At 42.4% G+C, this 18697-nt stretch overlaps 1 protein-coding gene across 5 annotated transcripts in view; it reads right to left on the bottom strand.

Annotated features, from left to right (window-relative positions):
* Positions 1-6049: 6049 nt before the first annotated feature.
* The window catches only part of ELMO1 (engulfment and cell motility 1), a 307238-nt gene continuing 294590 nt past the window's right edge, over positions 6050-18697 (bottom strand). For all 5 annotated transcript variants that reach the window (XM_026843869.1, XM_026843870.1, XM_026843871.1 and 2 more), the window contains 3 exons: positions 17835-17917; positions 11887-11964; positions 6050-7364 (listed from right to left, as the gene is read on the bottom strand). In XM_026843869.1, the coding sequence (XP_026699670.1) occupies positions 7164-7364; positions 11887-11964; positions 17835-17917 (362 nt within the window). In that variant the 3' untranslated portion in view covers positions 6050-7163. The remainder of the gene's footprint in view (positions 7365-11886; positions 11965-17834; positions 17918-18697) is intronic.

The raw sequence follows: 18697 nt of genomic DNA, 5'->3' as shown, positions 1-18697 counted from the left end.
TGTGTGTGTGTGTGTGTGTGTGTGTGTGTGTGTGTGTGTGTGTGTGTGTGTGTGTGTGTGTGTGTGTGTGTGTGTGTGTGTGTGTGTGTGTGTGTGTGTGTGTGTGTGTGTGTGTGTGTGTGTGTGTGTGTGTGTGTGTGTGTGTGTGTGTGTGTGTGTGTGTGTGTGTGTGTGTGTGTGTGTGTGTGTGTGTGTGTGTGTGTGTGTGTGTGTGTGTGTGTGTGTGTGTGTGTGTGTGTGTGTGTGTGTGTGTGTGTGTGTGTGTGTGTGTGTGTGTGTGTGTGTGTGTGTGTGTGTGTGTGTGTGTGTGTGTGTGTGTGTGTGTGTGTGTGTGTGTGTGTGTGTGTGTGTGTGTGTGTGTGTGTGTGTGTGTGTGTGTGTGTGTGTGTGTGTGTGTGTGTGTGTGTGTGTGTGTGTGTGTGTGTGTGTGTGTGTGTGTGTGTGTGTGTGTGTGTGTGTGTGTGTGTGTGTGTGTGTGTGTGTGTGTGTGTGTGTGTGTGTGTGTGTGTGTGTGTGTGTGTGTGTGTGTGTGTGTGTGTGTGTGTGTGTGTGTGTGTGTGTGTGTGTGTGTGTGTGTGTGTGTGTGTGTGTGTGTGTGTGTGTGTGTGCTTGTGCTGGTGTGTGTGCACCCACCTGTGAGGTGTCAGATTTGATGAGAAGCTAGAGGCTCAGAAATGGTAAGCTCTTACAGGTTTTATGAAGGTCAGTCTGGAGGACTCGGTAAAGGTCCTCACTGAGGGAAAAGCCTGGCTGAAAATCTTATCGGACACATCCACAAACCAGCCCATTGTAATTCCTCAACATCAATGAACCTCGAATTGTACTGTAAACGAGAGAACCAAGTGCATGAGATGGATGTTTACATGAAAGCTGTCTTGGCTGGGTTGCACTTAGGTTATTTGTGATCGGTGAAATGGTGGATAGGTGTGAGGTATCACTACACCCACCCTGGCCTGGGACAGAAAGGGGGAACCCAGGGCTTTGAGAAAGGTCAGAGACTGACAGAGGGTATTGTGAGTCAACCAATATGTGCAGAGGGACCAGCGCGGGTGAAAAACAGCTGAAATAATCCTACTGGTGCTCTTTAAATGTCATACTCCTGGCAGAGAAACCTTTCACATGTTTCCTTGCTCACAACTCCAAGCTTTTCAAATGCACCAGGCTTCTGCTGCTTGATGGGGGGGGAAGGGGGGAGCTATGCCCTGGGAAAACCCTGTGGATGAGCCATTTTCCTCTGAAAAAGGTGCAAACAGTCAGCAGCTCTGCACAATGTACCACACCCGCATCCTTGGTGTCCTCATTTTAAGCATTTATGGAAAGCTTATTTTTTTGAATCCTGGCAGATTCCTACATTACTTTCTCTGACTTCTTCAAAAACTACTCAAACACAACAAACTCCCTGATAACTGGCAGGGAATGAAGTCCCACAGGCTCAGTCTCCCACCTGTGCTTGGCCTTCTTTTGGGACGGCAAAGATCTGTGAGGTGCCTTCACCCCTTGGGGGGAGGCAGGTGGGAAGGGGCTATTAAATCTGAGCTATTTCATGAGAAACTAAGAGGATACAGACACACCTCATACAGAAATGCTGCCTCTTATTAAAGAAAAAATCAACCAGCCTCCCTCCCTTCACAACAACCCAGAGGATTCCCAAAAAATAATCAGTTTAGACTGAACACCATCTTGCCTACAAGATAAAAATTAGACTCACGAGGTTTCATCAAGGGAGAGTTTAACTGCAGTGCTCAATCAGGCTGCAAAATCCTCTAATGACAATTGAAATAAAGTCATTCAAGACACATCCTTAAGTGTTACAGGAAAAAAAAAGCCTGCCCTTGGCTGCACTGCTTGGCAAAACTATATTAGTTTCTCTTTTCCCTCACATCCTCTATATGCACTGCTGTCTTGTGGCCATACCCTTCCTGGGCTGAAACTCAAGGTTACCATCCTGCTTTGAACAGGCAGCACTGGGTCCCCCAGCTCTGTGACTGTCCCATTGGTCACGTCTTATAGGAAATGAGGCAAATAGGATGAGCGAGGGTTTGGGTGAGCCTCCCACCATGAGGAGCCTTGTTTGGCTCTTTCAAGACAGTTTAAAACAACAGCTACTGTTCTCCACACAGCACCTTCAGCGAGGTGGCTACAGTAAGCCTGAGAAATTCTCGGTTTTAAAAACACACCAGTGCAGAAAACTCTTCTACTTCCAACAGCAACCTCTCCACTTGGAGAAGGGTGGCTAATGAAATGTTCCCTTTGCCCTGTGTGTGTCCCTGCAAACTAAGCATCACCATCACTCTGCTCTTAAGAGACCTACAAGGCCTCCCAGCTAGAAGTGAAAATAAAACGTAAATATATGTTACTGGATGAGTTTGAAAACGTCTCCAGTTCTTTTTAACCTTGTCCTCATGAGGCTCCCGCAGAACAGCCCTCCCTGAATCAGCACTTTGAAATCACCTTGCTATAAAAATTCATGGCTCTTCCAACAACCATTTTACGCCTGGTCCTGCCCTAACAAACTTGTGGTTTTAAACCACTCTCCTCCCAAGTTTCAGCCTGATTCAGTCCTTTTACCTCTGTGTAAGTCCCAAAGATGCATGAAGCAGCTTGAGGGATGTTGAATGATCAGGTGGCACCTTGTTCAGTCTCATGAAATAACTAGTGGTTTCGAACCCAATTACACATCAGACAGAAAAGTAATTATCTGCATCACCTCCAAACATGTAGTGAGAACTCAGTAACAGGTAAAATTGCCTTTCTCCTCACACAGGCTCTGATCCAGCTAGGTCCACAAGCACCCACCTAAATTTAGGTGCCTGTTTATCAATCCACTTTTGATGCATTGGTAACATTTTTTTTAATCAGAGAACTTGTGTAAGCCATTTGCATGTTTAATATTCAAATATAATTATCATCTAGGGAGGGAGGGAGCACTGAGTGAGTCTCATGCTGATTTAGCAAGCTCTGGGGAAAACAGCCTGGAGTTCAGGGGTGTTATGTCCGTCTCTCAGTCTTCCCCTGCCAGGAGAGGGTTTCATTTCTCCTCCCTTTTATCCCTCCCTCTTTTAAGAGCTGTTTGGTGGCCAGAGCCCATGTGGTTGCAGCTGGTGGGCGACAGGGTTGGTGTGGGCACACAGGGCTCCCTTGTGGCTCGGCTGTCTGCCAGAGAAGACAGGGATTTGCTCTGGACAGTGTATCCTACGAGATTTCCGTGCAAACCTTCACAATCCCATACACACATGACATGCCTGCATTACTGGGGACAACTGATGGGAGAGAAACACTGGTAACAAGCACCCTGGGCAAGCAAAATGCAATCCTGGATAGAGCAAGATGACACGAGAGGATTTCACAAATAAAGTAATCAGGATCTTGCACAGTCATTTTGCAACTCAAGAGAGAATCATCACCTACCTGCCTCTTCGCGAGAGAATGTTACTTTTCCCTGTAAGTTAATAGGTTTATTAAGAGTTCTTCATAGTGAAAAAGGAATTGGTTCTGAAAAGTGGTAATGAAAGCCCAGAGAGTGCAAGCTCTTTCTCTGACACATAGCTTGCTTTTGTGCAGGATTACTTAGTACTGCTGTTCTTCTTGTCCTTAAAAGCAGGGCAAGCAGTTGACTTAAGAAGACACATGTTTTTCTTGATTCAAGTTTTCTGGTAAAAGAATATATTCACTTTCAAAAGCAAAGTCATTTCAAAAACAGAAGCTAAAATTAGAATGATTATTTTTTTTGTTCTCTCTCCCCTTCATGGCTTTTACAAGCAATTACCCACTTAATGTTTTGAAATTATACAAGAAACTTCAATAGCAATTTTTTTTTCCTGCTGCAGCTCCTTGAATGTGAAGCCTTAAAAGCTTTTCCGGAACACACAACAGCATGAGCAAATGAATTTGCCATTTTCATTCTCATTTTTTTTTAAATGAATGGGAAGCAGCGGGATACTTGTTCATCATTAAACTTTTTTTTTTTAAAAAATTTCATAATGGTGAAGAAAGCCTGTATGACAGCACTAGAAACTGAAGGCAGGATTCTTGTTTGCACCACGGCTCTTTGCGTTGCTGTGGAAGCGCTTTTAAAATAGCTGCATGGGCTATTACGCCAACGCATCTCTTGAGCCTCTTCTTTCTTATGGCAGGGTGGGACACGTGGGGGGAAGACAAATTTAGCATGCCTGCTCATGTGACCATCCCACACAATGCATAACCCATACAAAGAGCTGGGCCACGTGAGGAGATGGGGCTCCTGTCAGGCAGGGCTGTAGGAGGCGGTGAGCTGGCGCCACGCGAGCAGTGCTGTGGCACCCAGCCAGCCCCGGACCTGGACCCCTGGTCAGGACTACAGAGTCCCAGGGCCGGAGAGAGGTCGCTGGGCTATGTCGCCTGCTTGCACGAGGCCAGAGGGGTGTAAGGAGAGAGCCAGCTACCTGCGATCCACGCTCGAGCCCCACGTTGCCCAAGTGGTGTTGATGTGCCCCAGTGGATGGGCACGAGGTGTTGGTAAAAACAGAAGGCTGGGTTGCCAACTTTTCTCCCACCACCTCCCCTGGGCTCTCAGTGTGCAATTTGGGGCACTCACCTTAGCGGGGGAGGCAAGCCTAACCTTTTCCTCCTGCTCAAGTTGTCCCCCGGAGGACGGTTTTTGTTTGCTCCTTTCTGATTGTCACACAGACGCCCACCTGCTAAGATCACGGCATCAGATTGCAACTGAGATGGCAGCGTTTGGCTCTTATCACTTAGGAGTGGAAGGTGTTTCTTTCGACAATGAGCAATACCCATCTGAAGCACCAGCTCTGCAGTCTGTAAATAAAAAGCAAACATTATGCACAGCCAAGCTGTCCAGCTGGGTCAGGGAGATTAATAAAACAACTCAGATTCTCTGTTCTGCTCTGAGTGTTGTCTTCACGCAGACAAGAGACCGCATCGGTGTCTTCTGAAGAAATGTGTTCCTACCTATTGCCCCCAACCCCAGGACCCCTCCAAAATCCCCTGTGGCTGGCAGTGCCTTTGCTTCCACTCAATCCCGACCATGACTACCTTGGCTAGAGTCTGACAAGGCTCTGGAGAATAAAACAGCTCAAACTCCCACCTCTCATGTTGTACATCCCCATTCTCATTCAGCCTGAAACTTCTCTCAGGACACAGCCCACTGTAACTTCTACTCTGGAGTATAACTCAGAATCTCTTTTTTCCTTACTTTGCCATCTGTTACCACCTGAACCAACTAATGCCTCCTGTTAGATCAAGGCATTCATAAAACACTGCAAACACAGCTTCAGGAAGACACCTTCCTTAGGATGCTCTCATGCTTAAAATCCAATGTTCTTCTCATCCGCTTTTTCGTTGTACCTGCAGGACACCAGGTCTCTCCTCACCTGGTGTGAGGTCAGCCAGGATGTTTGCCCCAGGGCCAGCTGTATGGAGCAAAGGTCACCTCAGCTGAGGTCTTCTGTGTCGGTCTAAACTGGAACCACCCTCCAGGTTTCTCACTAGCATGAGCTCTGATAAAACTCCTTCATGGGTTTTTTTCACCTGGGTCTGAGTAGGAGAGGAACTCACACAAATAAACATCTGTCCAGCATGCACAGTGGGAGAGAAAGGGCTGGCAGGTTCCTCTAGATCTAGACCCAGCACTCTTGGAGTAAGAGATACTGAACTTAGTGAAATACCTAGGAGAGTGTGAGGAGGGAAGGAATCCATCCTACAAAGCCCAAACTTCCCCAGTACCCATCTGCTGCAGTCAGAAATGCTCTCAGCAGAGGAAATGGAAATACAGAAGACAGAGTTACTCTGGCAAACACAGTAAAGGCTGCAGTCTTAAACTGACCATGAGCACATCAGTATGCTGTGATTTTGGATTTCACAAAGGGTCCTTCTCACAAGGAAGGCTCACGTACCCATGCATCTCATCCCTGTCACCACAAACAAACAAATATGTAAATTAAATCAGATGCAGATAAGAAAGGTTCCACTTTCCCTTTCCTCTTTGGACCAACCACTTCAGAACTGCTAGGAACCACAAAGAATAAAAGACAACTTCAGAAGAAAAACAAAGTTCCAAGAATCATCACAACTCAGATTTTTATTCAACAGTGAAGTTGAAGGGAAATATTATTTTTTCCCTTCAGGGCAAATGTTCCAAATGGAAATTAAGTAAAAATATTGTCCCCCAAAAGTACTCACAATGAAATTAGTTTTCATTAAATATATTTGTTTGGCAAAATAAAATAAAAAAATTAGAACCCGTACAAAAGAAATCCCTTGCAAATTTCTAACACTGTAGCAATGACAACAATGTAAACCTGGATGTTTGGCAGTTGTAATAAATTTGTGGAAGTTACTGTTGAACTTTGGACCAAGAAAATAAAAATCACTTCGAATAGCAACAAGCCAATTTTAGAGGCAACTGAGGCTTAGGGAATGCTATAGGGGTGGGACACACTAGTGGCTTCATACACAGTTTGTGCGAGTGATCTGCTAGTGTGGGGCTATTTAAGAGCTGGGAGGAAAAGAAGTTAAAAGCTGTTGCAGCATTGCAGCATATGGTACAGCAAAAACCTGCAGACTTTCCATTTTGGGAGCTGATCAGTTGGGTGAAGGCTGGTGGCAAGAGTCGAGGTGACAGTGGAAAGAATAATGACAGTGACGAATGGTGCAAGCACTGGGAAGCAGTTAACAATTTTCATCATCGCATTGGATTCAGTTGTGAGCAGACTCTTGGGAGTGTCTGGGGAAATCTTCTGCTTACAGTAGCTGCTTCTGCTCCCTACCTCCCTCCTCCTTCCAGTTAAAGCCTCTGCCCTGCCAAGTGGGTTTCACAGGCATGCAGTTTGATAACATCGTCCTTTAGTTAAGAATGTCTATTCCAGTATTAAAAATGTAAAAAAAGTCCTCAGGAGGGTGCTTCTTTAGTGGCAGTCTTTGCCTTAAGCAAGGCCAATGGCCTGCAATTACAAGTTAATTAAAGCAATGTGGATTTGGATGAACAATGGGAAGATGGGAATGGGGAAGGAGGGGATGCAGGGAACAGGGAGGAATGCAAGTGTTTCTACAGCCCTCCCCAAAGCCAAAATCCAAGGTGCACAAGTGGGTTTCTTTTTTTCCTCACACTCTTCTTTTTTTTTTTTTTTTTTTTTTTTCCAGTTTTGAAGCAAGTTTCAGTGACAGCCTCAGTTACAGTCATAAACAAAGTCGTAGTTGCTGGGCTCCTTTGGGATAGGTGGGGGAGCATCCGGGATCTGTATGTTTTCCAAGTCAAGGAGGCGTAGCTTTATCTCCATGCTGAGCAGTGTGTCTAAGTCATTCCGCGTTAGGTCACTCAACATATCCTTCCCAAGGAGGGCGTTCAGCCCATCGGTCCATACACAATACTGCACAGGAAAAAGATAAAAACTATCATTAATCAACTTTCCGTACACAAACTGCTTGTCTGCCCTGGTTCTTTACAGTTATTGCTCCCACAGGACAAAGAGACCTAAAATGAGGCTGATTCATTTTATTCGCTCTTATCAATGAAGAAGACACGTTACACTGAGCTGCTCAGAAAATGGAAAAACAATTCCCTAAAAATGGGAGAAAATGACAGTAATTAATTGTTTGACAATTTGCTATCTCCTCCAACCTTCTTGTTGAATATTCTTCAATGGTTGTAGGAGAAAGAACAACTTAAGACAATGAACGTCTGGAGATATCTCCCTTTCCCCCCCCTTTCTCTTTCCCCAGTACTTACAGAAAACCCCTGATTATCTTACACCAAACCGAATCCCACCCCAAATCATTCTCAACATTTTGTGTAAGAAATCCTGTACCAACTATCTAATTCTATTGTGGTTTGCTTTCCTATAGACTAACCTACTGACTAACCTACAACTGACATACACAAAGACAGGCTCTCACTTACATATCTATGCCTACTTTAGCACTATTTTACACAAAATGACATATTGTGAAAACCACAGTCAGTCAATGTTGTGTCCTTCAGGAAAATTAAATGCAAGGTTACCTGGTGTAATTCTAAATGCTGCCAATGCTGAACTGGCCTCTAAAACTCCTTCCTTACTGTTAGCTTTTTCATAATAGGAAAAGCCATCTTTCCCAACAGCTGACAGCTTGTGATAAACATGGGTTGAATAACCATTTTAAATAAGCAACAAACCCAAGGGAGATTGGTGATCTAGAGTCAACTTCTATCAAGTAAGTCACTTCCATTTACTACTACAAGCCATTTATTCAACTATGAACAGAAGTACTCAAATGCTATAATCTAAAAATAAAGATTTCAATCATGAACTTGTGTCCTAGTTTGCAGGGAAAAATTAAATCAACCGTAACTGCATTTTTATCTTACATATACTTCTGCTAGATTTCATGCCAAAAAAATGGATTTTAAATTTAGCTGACCATTTGCTACATGATACCGCCAAGTTTAAAGATAGCCACGGTTGACTTCATCCTACAGCAGAAATGAGGATTATTTTAATGGAAGAGAGAGAAAAACCCCTCTTGGGGTATGTCTTAATCTAGAAAAAGGGCATATTTTTAAAAAAAGGATGGTTAACACACTTCAACATCCAAAGTGAAATCCGACCCATTTAAGTCAGTGACAAAACAGTAGCACAGCTAGGATTTCACCCAGGGTGTCAGTAAACCAAACTGCAGCTTTAATATGAGATTAGCTATATAGAAGAGACTTTAGGATTCAGACTGTCCTGCTAACAAGTACTAAATAAACAACTTAGCCTGCCTATTCTAGGCTGACAAAGTGTGTCACTGAAGACTTTTAAAGAATGCGCTTTTTGTGGAGTGTACACAGAACATCAGGAAGAGAAAGAATCTATCTTAGAAATGTAATTATTTTTGAACACACTATATTTTTTTTTTCAGATTTCAAGGACTTGAAATCTTTCTTCGGAAAAGAAATTTTCCGGAATTCACTATGAGGAAAGGAACAGAAAGGCAAAAGGCTCTGCTCAGGTTACAGAACTGCAGAGCATCCATTGAACAGATGCAGCCCCTGACGTAAACTGTCCATCACCTGCACAGTGAGTGTGGCCAACACTTTCTCTGGGGAGGAATCCCAGAGAGCCAGAAAGCAGAACTGCAGTTCTCTCCTCTTCCAGATATAACTCATTCAGGACCCACAGAAACCAAAGTCTGGCTACAATTCAGATGTGTGCAATGGCCTGGAAAAGGGGCTTCCTCTCTAATCTCCATATTGGCAAGTGCATCTAATTAAACTCCTGTACATTTTGAGCAGAGAGAAATCCTAATGAGATGGTGGAAAAACAGAGGCATTCATTCAGAAGCTTTTTTCTTTTTAATATGCAAAACAGACTAAGAGCCACTGAAAAATTAATTTACTACAGATTCATTTTCATAAAACTCCAGTGAAACCTAATTATAGCCTCCCTCATCAGTTTCTCTGTCAAAAATCAAGGATAAGATTAATCCACCTTTTTGCTATGTACTTGAAACCAGCTATTAGTATTTAAATGAAAAACAAATACGATGGAGTGATCTCTCAGTGCTGAATCCTCTGGCTAGCAGTAAGTTCCAACAGATGGCTAAGGGTATTGCCAAACAAGTGTGCAAGAATGAGGTCCAAAACTCAACAATATTAGTTCAGTAATGAGATTTTTATTAAAGAAAAACTTTGGGAATCAAGTCAGTGGAACCAAACAACCACAAAGGTTGTGCAGGCTCCATCCATTTGGATGCAGCCCCAAGTAATCTGAGCTCATCACTGACCTGTTTTGAGGAGGATGTTAAATTGGGGCCACCCTCAGGGTTCCTTATAACCTAAATCATCCTATGATCCTAATTCAATTTTTGGTTTTAGGATACACTCAATTCTCATGTTCAAACCTCACTCTACAATCATGAGGACTGTAGAAGTACTTGAAAAACCCCTGTAAGTCTGACTTGAAATTGTCACGTACTAACATCATTCCTGGTGCTTCACACAAAGCCTTCCAAATCTTGAGATATGACCCATCAAATCTCCCAAGTTGACAACACGGCTAAACTAGCACTTCTATTGACAAGCACCCCAGTTACTTTGATGAAGAGTCCTGGGCTTCATAACATGCAACTTGCCTTTCCTTTTGGGTGCTTCCTCTGAACATTTGTACTTTTTGTTTTAATTACAATTCGCTCTTCTGTAGGCCATGGAAAAGTACAGAGGAAGTGAGAAGCCCTTTTGAAAACGTTCACTTGGGAACTGTCAAGTAGCAGCAGAGACTGCTGCCTCTGGCTGTTTTTCTGAACATATTAATTTTGTTTCAAAGAAGCAGCACAAGATCAAAAAGAAAATTAAGGCTAATAGGTGTGTTAACACAATCACAAGCAATTGGGTCCATGCATCTCACAATGCTACTGCCCATCAGTAGGGTGCAGTAGCAGTTTTTGCACATTTAGACCATTAAAATCCACTTACAGCCATAGACTATATCTGAGATAGAAGTGGCTGAAAAAATTGTCAGTTTTCATGACGATTTGCTTTTATGAGCTGAAAGAGACTAGACTTCAGTTTCTGGAGAATTTATATCAGAAAGCATCTAACATATGTTCATTTCAGAGGATGAAGACAATCATGCTTTGCTTAGACCTACAGCTCTAATGGCACATTATGCCTGGGATCTTAGTGCTACTTTCTCTTAGTTCAAAAAGTGCTACTTTCTCTGGAAGGAACATACTTGAAGATGACGCTCAAATATTAATCCCTAGGAAAACCCAAATGAGCACAACTTAATTTCCTCTCCTAAAATTAACATTTATTTGAAGGTTTTAATCCAGAATTGCAAATGTTGAAGCTATGTAACTAAATACACTTCACCTGTAATGCAATTTCATATACTAACAGTTTAATGCAACCTTCTATGTTTCATCATCTTAACACAGTGTCCTGAACTGAGACCAAATGTGATACCACAAAATAAGTGTGCAAATGGAACACCAACTCTTATTGCTTTAGAAATAAGAAGGAAAAACTTTATTCCCTCTTTACTTTTTAAAACAGTGCATTCTGCATTTACTTGAAAATTCTTTGAGAGAAAGGCATCCAATGCTTCCATGTAATAAGGTAAATTAGTTCCATGACCTTCCAACAGGCAATGATGTTATTTCCTTGTGTTTTCAAGTAAGACAAGGAAGCAGAAAGGAGGCTGTCATTGTGCTTTGCTATTGGTATTTACACTGTCTTCATACAAGTGAGACCTACTGCAAAACAGCCCCCTGTGGAGATGCAATAGAGAGGACCTTCTATGATCACCTGTCATGAACGGTCTTAAGCAATGTGAAACTAAGAATAAGTGGATATGCTATTCTGGAGAACACAAGACTTTGGCTGAAACTGAAACCCAGCAATGGTACGAACTCCCCTGATTATGTTGGCATCACCAAGATGAGCTGAGGATGGCAGGGATTCTTTAAGAGCTTGGCTGTACAAATCTTTGGTGTTGAACTAAAGTTCAATAAAGTGAACACACAGCAAAAATCCTCAAGGGTAGACCAGACCAGGAGAAATCTTTACTACACTAGGCAATAGTGAACAAGGTCTGTAGAAACTGTGAAGTCTGCCCAAGCTCTCTTAGTTATGGTTCATATTTGAGTAGGTCTTAGAAGTACTGGTCTTGAACTTGGACCCCCACGTGCTCTATGATGTACAAATACAAAACATGTTCCTTCTGTGGCCCAGGATATGTATGAAAATTGCAGAAGGTCTTGCTCCCATCCTAATCCCTCTGCTTTCAGTTTGTTGAGACATGACACAGGTTTAGATGGACCTGCAGCCTCTGTCTGGGTGACAATTCTTATGTTCTTATAAAGTTGTCTGCTGCCATAAAGCAACTAAGAGGGCTCCAAAGAAGTTTCTGTATTCTGAATATGACTTACCTCATGCTTGTCTGGAGCAATGAAATTCAACTGGCCACTTGAGTCATACAATATAGAGAAAGCAAGCTCTAGCACCTCCTGGAACAATACAAAGAAACATATATTAATGCTACATGACGGAGGCAGTAATATGAGGGCTGTCTGCCCTTCCTACCACTTATTCCCCAAAACAAGTGGAAAAATAGGTTATGGTTATCTCCTGCCTGGCCAAAGTTGCAGTAGTACCAGACCACTGCAAGAGACTGGCACAGCAAATCCCACCATGAATGCTTCAGTCAAAACAAACTCAACCCCCTCAGTGTTGACTGTAGCTCACTTGGTCATGGATTACTTTAGCATTTGAGTTTAGATTTGAGCTAGGCAAAGGCAAAGACTAAAACCAACATAATCCATAACAGTACACTTGCAACAAACTCTTCATGAAGACCCACAGGTTTTTTTTTTCAATTTGTATAGATTAAATTTGCACAGTTTTCCAAGGTTTGATTCTCTGTGTCAAAAATCTTGCCAGGACAGTTAATCTCCAGGTATATACTTATGGTCTTTTCACTGCTGGAAATCTATTAAATTATTCATACTCAAGAGATTTCTGTAATCTTTTCTCCACCTGAACCAGAATCAGCAGCCTCAGTCAAACTGAACTATCTGGGTTACTTAGTCATAAAGACCCAAATAAACCTTGGGAAAAGAAAAAAATATCTTCTTTTTCCTCCTCAGCACTGAATCGGGAATTTCAAAGGTGTCGAAGTGAATTCATTAAGCGCTGACCTTTCCTAAAGGTCACCTGGACCTGGGTTCCTATGGGGAAACCCAACCAATCTGAATAAATACCATTTCTGGCCAGCAGTGAGCACGTAAAGATGTTGTGTTATCATGGTTACTGCACCCATCGCTACAAGTGCCACTGCAAGGATTTCACGACCTTTAAGCTGGCTGATACGGATATAACAACTCTGTTGGAAAAAGACCTGGCTGTAGAGGAGAGTGCTGACTTGTAACTACTTTGATCTGTATCATATGCCCTGTTCTTTTCACCTCTTGGCTTCCTAAGCCCATAATACTGATTGCCTTTGCTGACTCTCAGCTGACAACAGTCCCTGCACTGCCAGCAGCAAGAGCGTGGCTTCTTAGATTTGCTACACTAAGTTTTAAAATGGAAGAACTGGCTGTGGGGACTGCAGCATATACATGGCTCTAGATTTCTATCCCTGATCTCCTGGTCTGAAACAGACACAGGTCTTTGGATTTCAGCGAGGGTTATTTTGTCTTTTGAACTTGTGTGATTAAAAGCAGAGCCCGATTGCAATCCTTAACTCCTTGCAGAGCCAAAACTTGCAATCCTTACGGATAATCTTGGACGATCAGAGATCAGGCTTCTTATGTGAAATGCTCTTGGTTTCCCTGAGTTTAGTTATTAGATCCAACTTGCTGTGTTGCCAGGCCACAGGAGAGAAGTCTGTGTTAAATCCCCACGGAAGCTGCAGATACTAACAGTGCTGGTACACTCAGCAAACAGACGGCTCACATAGCCTTTTTGTTTTAGGCATGTCTCTCAGCCACACCTTATTAAGAGTGATGTCCCTCATTACAGAAACAAATTTATCTCTGCCCACACAAACCTGGTATTATCTCCTCACGCAGTCTTTTAAACCACTGACAGAACACGCCAAGTCATGCAACTGAGGCTGTGAAAAAAATGTATCATTGCAAAAATGATCACTGCTCTACTGTGATGTTCCTGAATTTCATGAAGGTCAAAAACAATCCCATAGGCCTAGCCCTTGAAAATTTGTCCCTTGGGAAATTCCAAGGATTAAAGTTTTTGGTCATCTCAAAGAAAGAAAATGGAGAGAAAATCCCTGCCTGAAAGAGGAATATCCCAGAGACCCACGGGTTTAGTCATTCTCAGTCATGCAGAGAATGAGAAAGAGCTAAATTTAGGGCACCAAGCTTCCCTTTATGGGGGTAAGTGGGAGTTTGGCAGCCCTGGCTCCAGTTTGTCTTCTTTGCTGGCTGCTCCAAAGACTAAAGGCTCAAGAATTACAGCTTCCAGAGGCCAGCATCTCTGTCATTTCATGCACAGTTAACTGTCAAGGAAAATGGAAGCCTAAGGAGCTGGAGTTGACAGCTGGCCCTCCACACTGATGGTGGTCTCAGTGGTTGAGCTGGCTGACACGTCAGGCACCCCCACCTGGATTTGTTACGTTCCCATCAATGACAGGTGATTTTGAGGAACTGGCAATTCCTAAAGGAAAACCGGTCAGTGTCTATCAGCCATCTGTGTTTTTTTCCTCCTTCTTCTGGTCCTACTTCTCAACCTTTCTCAAAGTCTTTTTCCACTCTAGCCTTTTCTACTAGTTTCTTTTTCTCTCTGTGTGCAAGTTTTAATCGTTGCCGGGATGAGAGAGCACGTGGCCGTTGCCCCTCCCCCACCCACGCCGGTTGGGCTGGAAGTTAGACACAGACCCCGGCTAAAATAACAAGAAATTTAATACAACAGAGTGATAGAACAATCTGAACAACAACAGTATCAATGGTAACAACAATAAAGAGCAATAACAGTGAACAAGACAAACGATATACAGAGAAATACCGCTAGCTGGTCTATGGAAAGCAAAATTCCCTCCTGTACCCACCAAGGAGCAAGGAAAAGGTTCCGCCCCTGGACCTGATGTCAGCATGGTATGAATAACCCGGCTGGAGATCCCTTCCCCCTCTCTCTCTGCTGGGGAAAACTTTACTCTATTATGGCTGAATCAGGACACTCTGGTCTTTTTTCTCTCCCAGTTCCTTCCAGCCTGCTCCTCTCCTCTTTGTTTTGCCGCCTTCTTCCCCCACCTCAATCTGCTGTACTTACTCCCTTGTCACTCCTAATCCTTTCTGCCCTTGCCCATTTCAGACCCCTGCCCTCACCTCGATGCTTGTCAAAGGTAATGGGTACTGGGACCCATGACATGCCTCTGTTGAGCTTCACTGAAAACAGGGAACATGAGACTTTGCACATGCTGGCTGGACACTTCCCACTCCTCGGTTTCAACTCTGCAAGGAAAGCTGTTGTAGGGGGTGAGAGGGGAATCCGCTTGCTCTCCCACGCCTAGAGCTTCTCTGTCCCCAGGCCTGCACTGGCCCCTCACATGGGCCAGAGACAAGCCATTTTTGACAAGCAGGCATTTTAGGTGCCTATAGCTGTGTGATCCCATGCACCTGGACTGACCTCACTACTCTCTGCCTACTGTCATCAACAGCCTCAAAATGCCCATGTCTTTGCTGAAGGCTGAGATCACAGCCATGTTAAGTTTGCCTGCCAGAGCCAGAAGATCCCCCTCCCTGAGAACTATCGATACATGAAGTGGCAGGGAACTTGTTCAACCAACATGAAAGAGAAAAGCATTCAATAGGGAAGTGAGCAGAACCATTTCTGCTGACTAAAAAGGCACCAAGCTTGAAGCCTGCCATATCAGCAAATAAAGAGAGATAGAAGAACACTTAGAAATACATGGCAATGTTTTTTTCCAAATTCTTCTTTCATGCTTTGTTTTGAAGGCTGCAAAATCTAATATATTTCATTTCCTTGAAATTCATTAATATTACTTGAGAGACAGAAATGAGGACTTTAAAATTAAACCTAATTTAAAAACACAAGCAAGATGAACAACAAAGGATTCAGGTCTGGTCCTATCAAGTTGTTCCAGCTTCATATGCATGCAAATTTCAATTCAGTTTAACTATTATTTATTTCTAAATGGTCCCGCTGTAAGAATAACAGCCATGTGCTAGCAAATGAAGAGACGCTGAAGCCTTTGTTATGGACATTCTGCCAATTCCAGCTATGTTCATAGCAGTGGCATTCTGCCATTCAATTTTCTTTTCTGCCAATGAATAAATATCAAGGTGGTCATTATATATGTAAAAAGAAAGCGCGTGATGAAAAGGCCTCTTAAAAAATATATCATCGATTGTGAAATTTCAGGAAGTGAAGCCTTTCACCAATCTCAGCCAAACTGCATTCTGTGTTTGGCTTGTTTTTTTATTTTAATTTTCATGTTGTTGTCCACATTAACTTTGTACTGCACAAACAATGATATGTTATTCCTATGATGTCAGTTAAGTAATTGCAATATTGCGCATGACAGTTTGATTGACAACTAATTTCACAAATTCTGTGATTCCTGGGGGAAGAAACAAGGAATAAAGGAAGAAAAATAAATTAAAAAAACCAAACAACAAACCAAGACCACATTGGAAATAATAAAAACATTAACATTTTTATTGTCTGGGTCACAAATGGAACGCTCCAGACATGGATGCAGCCATGCTACCTATCAACTCCTGATGTTCACATTCTCAGCCAGAAGTTTTATGCCAGTCCAAAGCAATTTTACGTGAGGAAACGGGGCGATGCTGACAGCTGAGGACAAACTGATCTACAGCATTGCTGTTTAGCATTAAACACTATCTAGACATTACTGCTCCATAAAGATGACACATTTCCATCACTGCCACCCACTGCTTTCCATCTTCCTATCTTTCCTTTTTCTGTGGACATATGAGTGCTAAGACAAGGAAGCACTAAAAATACTTTACATGTATCATATAAATGCCCCAGCCAAATGCTGTTGATGGTTCAGCTGTAACATGAGGTAGGAGTTGTGTGCAATCTATTGTGTCCATGTGTGTGTTAGTGCCCCAATTCAGAAAATCAAAAGGAAAAATACTCTTGGGATTTATTTTTTTCCTCGCTTGGCTTGACTTTTTAATTTCTCATCATGTAAAGCCAATGCTGAAAGTTGATGACTGTATCCTGATAGACTTAAAGCAATTCATTTGTATGAGAAAGAGATGAAAAGAATACTTGAGATGTTCTGTGTATCTGCCTATAGTTAAGAAAAGTTCTCTATGGTTCCCATCACTGTTTTTTCCAGCATATGTCTGAACACTACATGCATGCATTTCACTTTTGAAGTTTTGAAGCAGGAACTCTTCACTATTTTGTCCATTGAAATCTCTTTCTTGTTGGACCCAAAATTTCTCTGTTTCAGGTAACTAGAAATTCCGATTCAAATCCTCTGATATGGTTCCCAGACCTCAGGCTGTTCACTCCGACCTGGAACCACATCATTAGAGTTGCACTCTTTCTTGTAAGGTCAGACAGCATGACCTGCTAGAAAACTTATGAATATACCTCTACAATATGGTATGAAGACCTTCACCACTAAAGATGTCAGACTTTGCTAGTAACTCAATTGCTTCTTGCTGTGGTGGCAATTCTTACTAACAAAAACTCTGCAAGATTCTGTCACTGTACAATTTGAGTCCTACCGTCAGTGTATAGTTCTTGACCTGAAACTCTGAAAGGTAGCATAAATCTAATTTAAGGTGACCATTGTCTCCTACACATTTTTTCCCAAATGCACTGCTGAACACATCCTTATATAGCTCATTAACTGCCCAACATTTACGTCACGTCCTTTTGTTGGAAGTTGTTTGTCTACCTGACTGGACCTGAAGGTATCATCAACTGGACATTAATTGCAATTTTGGCATGTGCCACTCTTCACTGAGCATGAGCTCATCAGAGAATACACCTGGAACAAACTATTTATTTATCAGAGACAATATAGGAGCAGGTATCAAGTCACTGCTAGTCTGCTCTATAGCAGCAGTCAAAACTGCTTTGCTTTAGAGGTAGAAGACATCACTACTAAAGACACTCCTAATGTGCTCTGGGCGTATTCACAATGCACATCTGCCATGAAATCTGTGTAAAGGAGGGTAGGCTGTCTCAATAATTTAACTCACATGGTCTGAGGTGAAAAAAAAAGGTGTGTGTGCATGCACAGAAATGTGGTAGACTGGAATGAAAAATGCCTGTATTATTTCAGGGAAGGTCGAGTTGACAAGCTTTGTATTCGGCAGGGTGCATGTTTATAACAATTTGAGAACCATACCTTGTTTTGTTTAAGAGCTCCTTTCTCCTTCATGTGAGGGCAGTCTTTCCCAGTCACAACAGCTTTTATATCTGCCACTGGCACTGCATTATAAAGAAACAAAAGCAAAAACCAGAAAATTAGTTATAACCAAGGTGTGTAGAAGCTACAGTCTGAAAGGAGGCAAGACTAATGTGTTAAAATTGCCACCTCCTTTGCCATTTCCAGCCTGTTGTAAGAAAACTGGAAGAAAACAACTAAAATAGGAATCAGTGAGTTGACAAAACTTCAGGCATCTGGATAAATATCTGAGTATGCTTTTCTTGCCTGTTGAGACTACTTTGGGTAACAGTGTTTCATATAGATATGTACCTGTGTCTGGACAGTTTTTATGTATATTCACGTATCTAGAAAACACATACTGTTTTCTGCCTTACTGAAGTAGTACGTCTGTCCTGTTGTTGCTCTTTCCTAGGCATCCAGGTAAAGTCTCTGCTGGAGGGAGGATGCTGGGCAAGCTGGACACTACCTCACTCAATGCTGTTGTCCTTCTATTAACGCCTGTATGAATTTTTCAAATAGTTTTTTCTTTCACTCACATCAGCAGTTTAGTCTCTTTCTGCTACTAACAGGAATAAGGACTACTACAGTTTATGATGTCCCATTCCAATTGCTTTAAAATGTGAAATGATCAGAAATCACTGAAAAAAAAAAGGTAAGAAAAAAATATTGGAAGCTGCTGCCACTCAAGACTCACTTACAGAGGTGACTAAAAAATAAAGATAAATTTCTGTGAGTTTCAAGTAGAAGTCAATTTTCCAACAGTAACTACATTACGGAGGATCTATATGCTCCACAATACAATATGGTCAGTGTGTGACAGT

This window comes from Athene cunicularia (genome assembly GCF_003259725.1).
Source record: "Athene cunicularia isolate RWA chromosome 2 unlocalized genomic scaffold, athCun1 chr2_part2, whole genome shotgun sequence".
Lineage (NCBI taxonomy): Eukaryota > Metazoa > Chordata > Aves > Strigiformes > Strigidae > Athene > Athene cunicularia.
The sequence above is the reverse complement of the archived record's forward strand: the minus strand, read 5'-3'. Positions and strand labels throughout refer to the sequence as shown.